Raw genomic sequence first — 2500 nt, 5'->3', positions numbered from 1 at the left:
TACTGATTCTCAAAATGGAGTTGGATCTGAAAGGAAAAAAAAGAACTTGGGTAAAATATCGCTTTTTCTTTTACACTTAAAGTAGAAAATGAAAGCAGAAATACGCACCTTTACATTCGTAACGTTGTTCCTTGTTACGATGGATATGTTTTCCCTAAAAAGTTCGTACTCCAGAAGTCGTCGCCGACCGAAGAAGCGAACACCGGATCCCTCCTGGGAGAAGAAACAGATGCCGAAATAAATATGTATACACACACACACACATGCATATATATGTACATATATATTTATGTATAAACTTATATATATATATATATATATATATATATATATATATATATATATATATATATATACAGTATGTATATATATATATATATATATATATATATATATATATATATATATATATATATATATATATATATATATATATATATATATAATTTTTACACACATGTGTGTGTGCTGTGTGTTTATGTATTTATATATTAATTTATATATGTATATACATACATATGAATACATATATTTCTATATATACATATACATATTATATATATATATATATATATATATATATATATATATATATATATATATATATATATCAATATATACATATATACACATATGTATGTATATATATATGTATATGCATATGTATATGTATAAGTATATGATTATATATATATGTATATATATGTATATGTACATATATATATATATATATATATATATATATATATATATATATATATATATATGTATATATAGATGTATATATATATATATATATATATATATATATATATATATATATATATATATATATGTACATATACATATATATATATATATATATATACATATATAAATACACACACAAACCTATATAAATATGTAAAATGTGTGTGCGTTTCCCAGTTGAAATTTAGATAGACAATCTATCTATCTTCGAATTATCACGTCTTCGAGGAAACCAAGTTCGTTGATGAACTTGATGTAGACAGAATTATTCATAATGCTTATGTGTAATATTTTATTATATCTTATTATATTTCATTATATTTTATTATATTTTATTATATTTCATTATATCTTATTATATTTAATTATATTTTATTATATATGTAATATCTTATTATATGTGTAATATCTAATTGTATTATATATTTTTTTAAGAGCAACAAAATTGTAATACTTATAGAGAGCAGCATCCATGCCATACCGACACGTACGGGACAGTAACCCTTTACCTCCACAAAGCGGCCGAACTTGTCGCTCATGTCCTGAACACTCAGCGTGAACGAGCATTCCTGGTCGTCGAAGGGATACATCCGCAGGTCGTAGTAGCACATGATCGTGAGCGTTTCCTCCCTCTCGTAGATGAGCTTGTTGGTCGAGCCGGAGAAGACGGCGTCTGCGTTTGGCGGGAGGGAGAGAGGCGGACTGACAGCCTTGCATGTTTGTTTTTCTTTATATTTACATATATACATATATACATATATATATATATATATATATATATATATATATATATATATATATATATATATATATATATATATATATATATATATAATGATTTGATATACGCTTTCAGACACACACACACACACACACACACACACACACACACACACACACACACACATATATATATATATATATATACATATATATCTATCTATATATATATACAAACACATACATACATACACACACACACACACACACACATATATATATATATATATATATATATATATATATATATATATATATATATATATATATATACATATATATATGCATATATAAATTTGCATGTATATGTATATATACAGATATACATATATATATATATATATATATATATATATATATATATATATATATATATATATATATATATATATATATATATATATATACATATACATACATATACATACATACATACATATATATATATATACATATGTATATACATATGTATATATATAAATATATACATATACATATACATACCTATACATACAGACATATATATATATATATATATATATATATATATATATATATATATATATATATATACATACTATATATAAATATACATACATATATATATATATATATATATATATATATATATATATATATATATATATATATATATATATATATATATATATATATATATATATATATATTTATATACACATAAACACGCACTCATACACACACTCTTCCTCCTCTTACTTTCCACGGAGCGCCTCCTGTCGTCCGGCAGCGGCTCAGAGTTGCGTTCCACGTACATGGCGTCGTGGTGCAGGAAGGTCTCCGCGACGCTGCCAGTGCTGTCCCTTATGTGCATCTCGGGCCTCCAGGTGGGGCTGGGCTTCTGGATCTTGTTGCTGCGGTAGTCCTCCTTCAGATTCCTGTAGGCGAGCCTCGCGTCGTACCACATCACGGCGTAATGGACGTCGATGCC

The 2500-nt window shown here is 25.0% G+C and overlaps 1 protein-coding gene across 1 annotated transcript in view; it reads right to left on the bottom strand.

Moving 5' to 3' along the window:
* LOC138864887 (glutamate-gated chloride channel subunit beta-like) overlaps window positions 1-2500 on the bottom strand; it is a 4110-nt gene that overhangs the window by 1364 nt on the left and 246 nt on the right. Inside the window, exons 1-3 of the mRNA XM_070133528.1 lie at window positions 2269-2500; window positions 1260-1423; window positions 1-26 (exon numbers count right to left, since the gene is read on the bottom strand). The exon at window positions 1-26 is cut by the window's left edge and continues 91 nt beyond it; the exon at window positions 2269-2500 is cut by the window's right edge and continues 246 nt beyond it. Of these exons, the coding sequence (XP_069989629.1) occupies window positions 1-26; window positions 1260-1423; window positions 2269-2500 (422 nt within the window). The remainder of the gene's footprint in view (window positions 27-1259; window positions 1424-2268) is intronic.

This window comes from Penaeus vannamei, chromosome 18 (genome assembly GCF_042767895.1).
Source record: "Penaeus vannamei isolate JL-2024 chromosome 18, ASM4276789v1, whole genome shotgun sequence".
NCBI classification, from domain to species: Eukaryota; Metazoa; Arthropoda; class Malacostraca; order Decapoda; family Penaeidae; genus Penaeus; species Penaeus vannamei.
The sequence above is the reverse complement of the archived record's forward strand: the minus strand, read 5'-3'. Positions and strand labels throughout refer to the sequence as shown.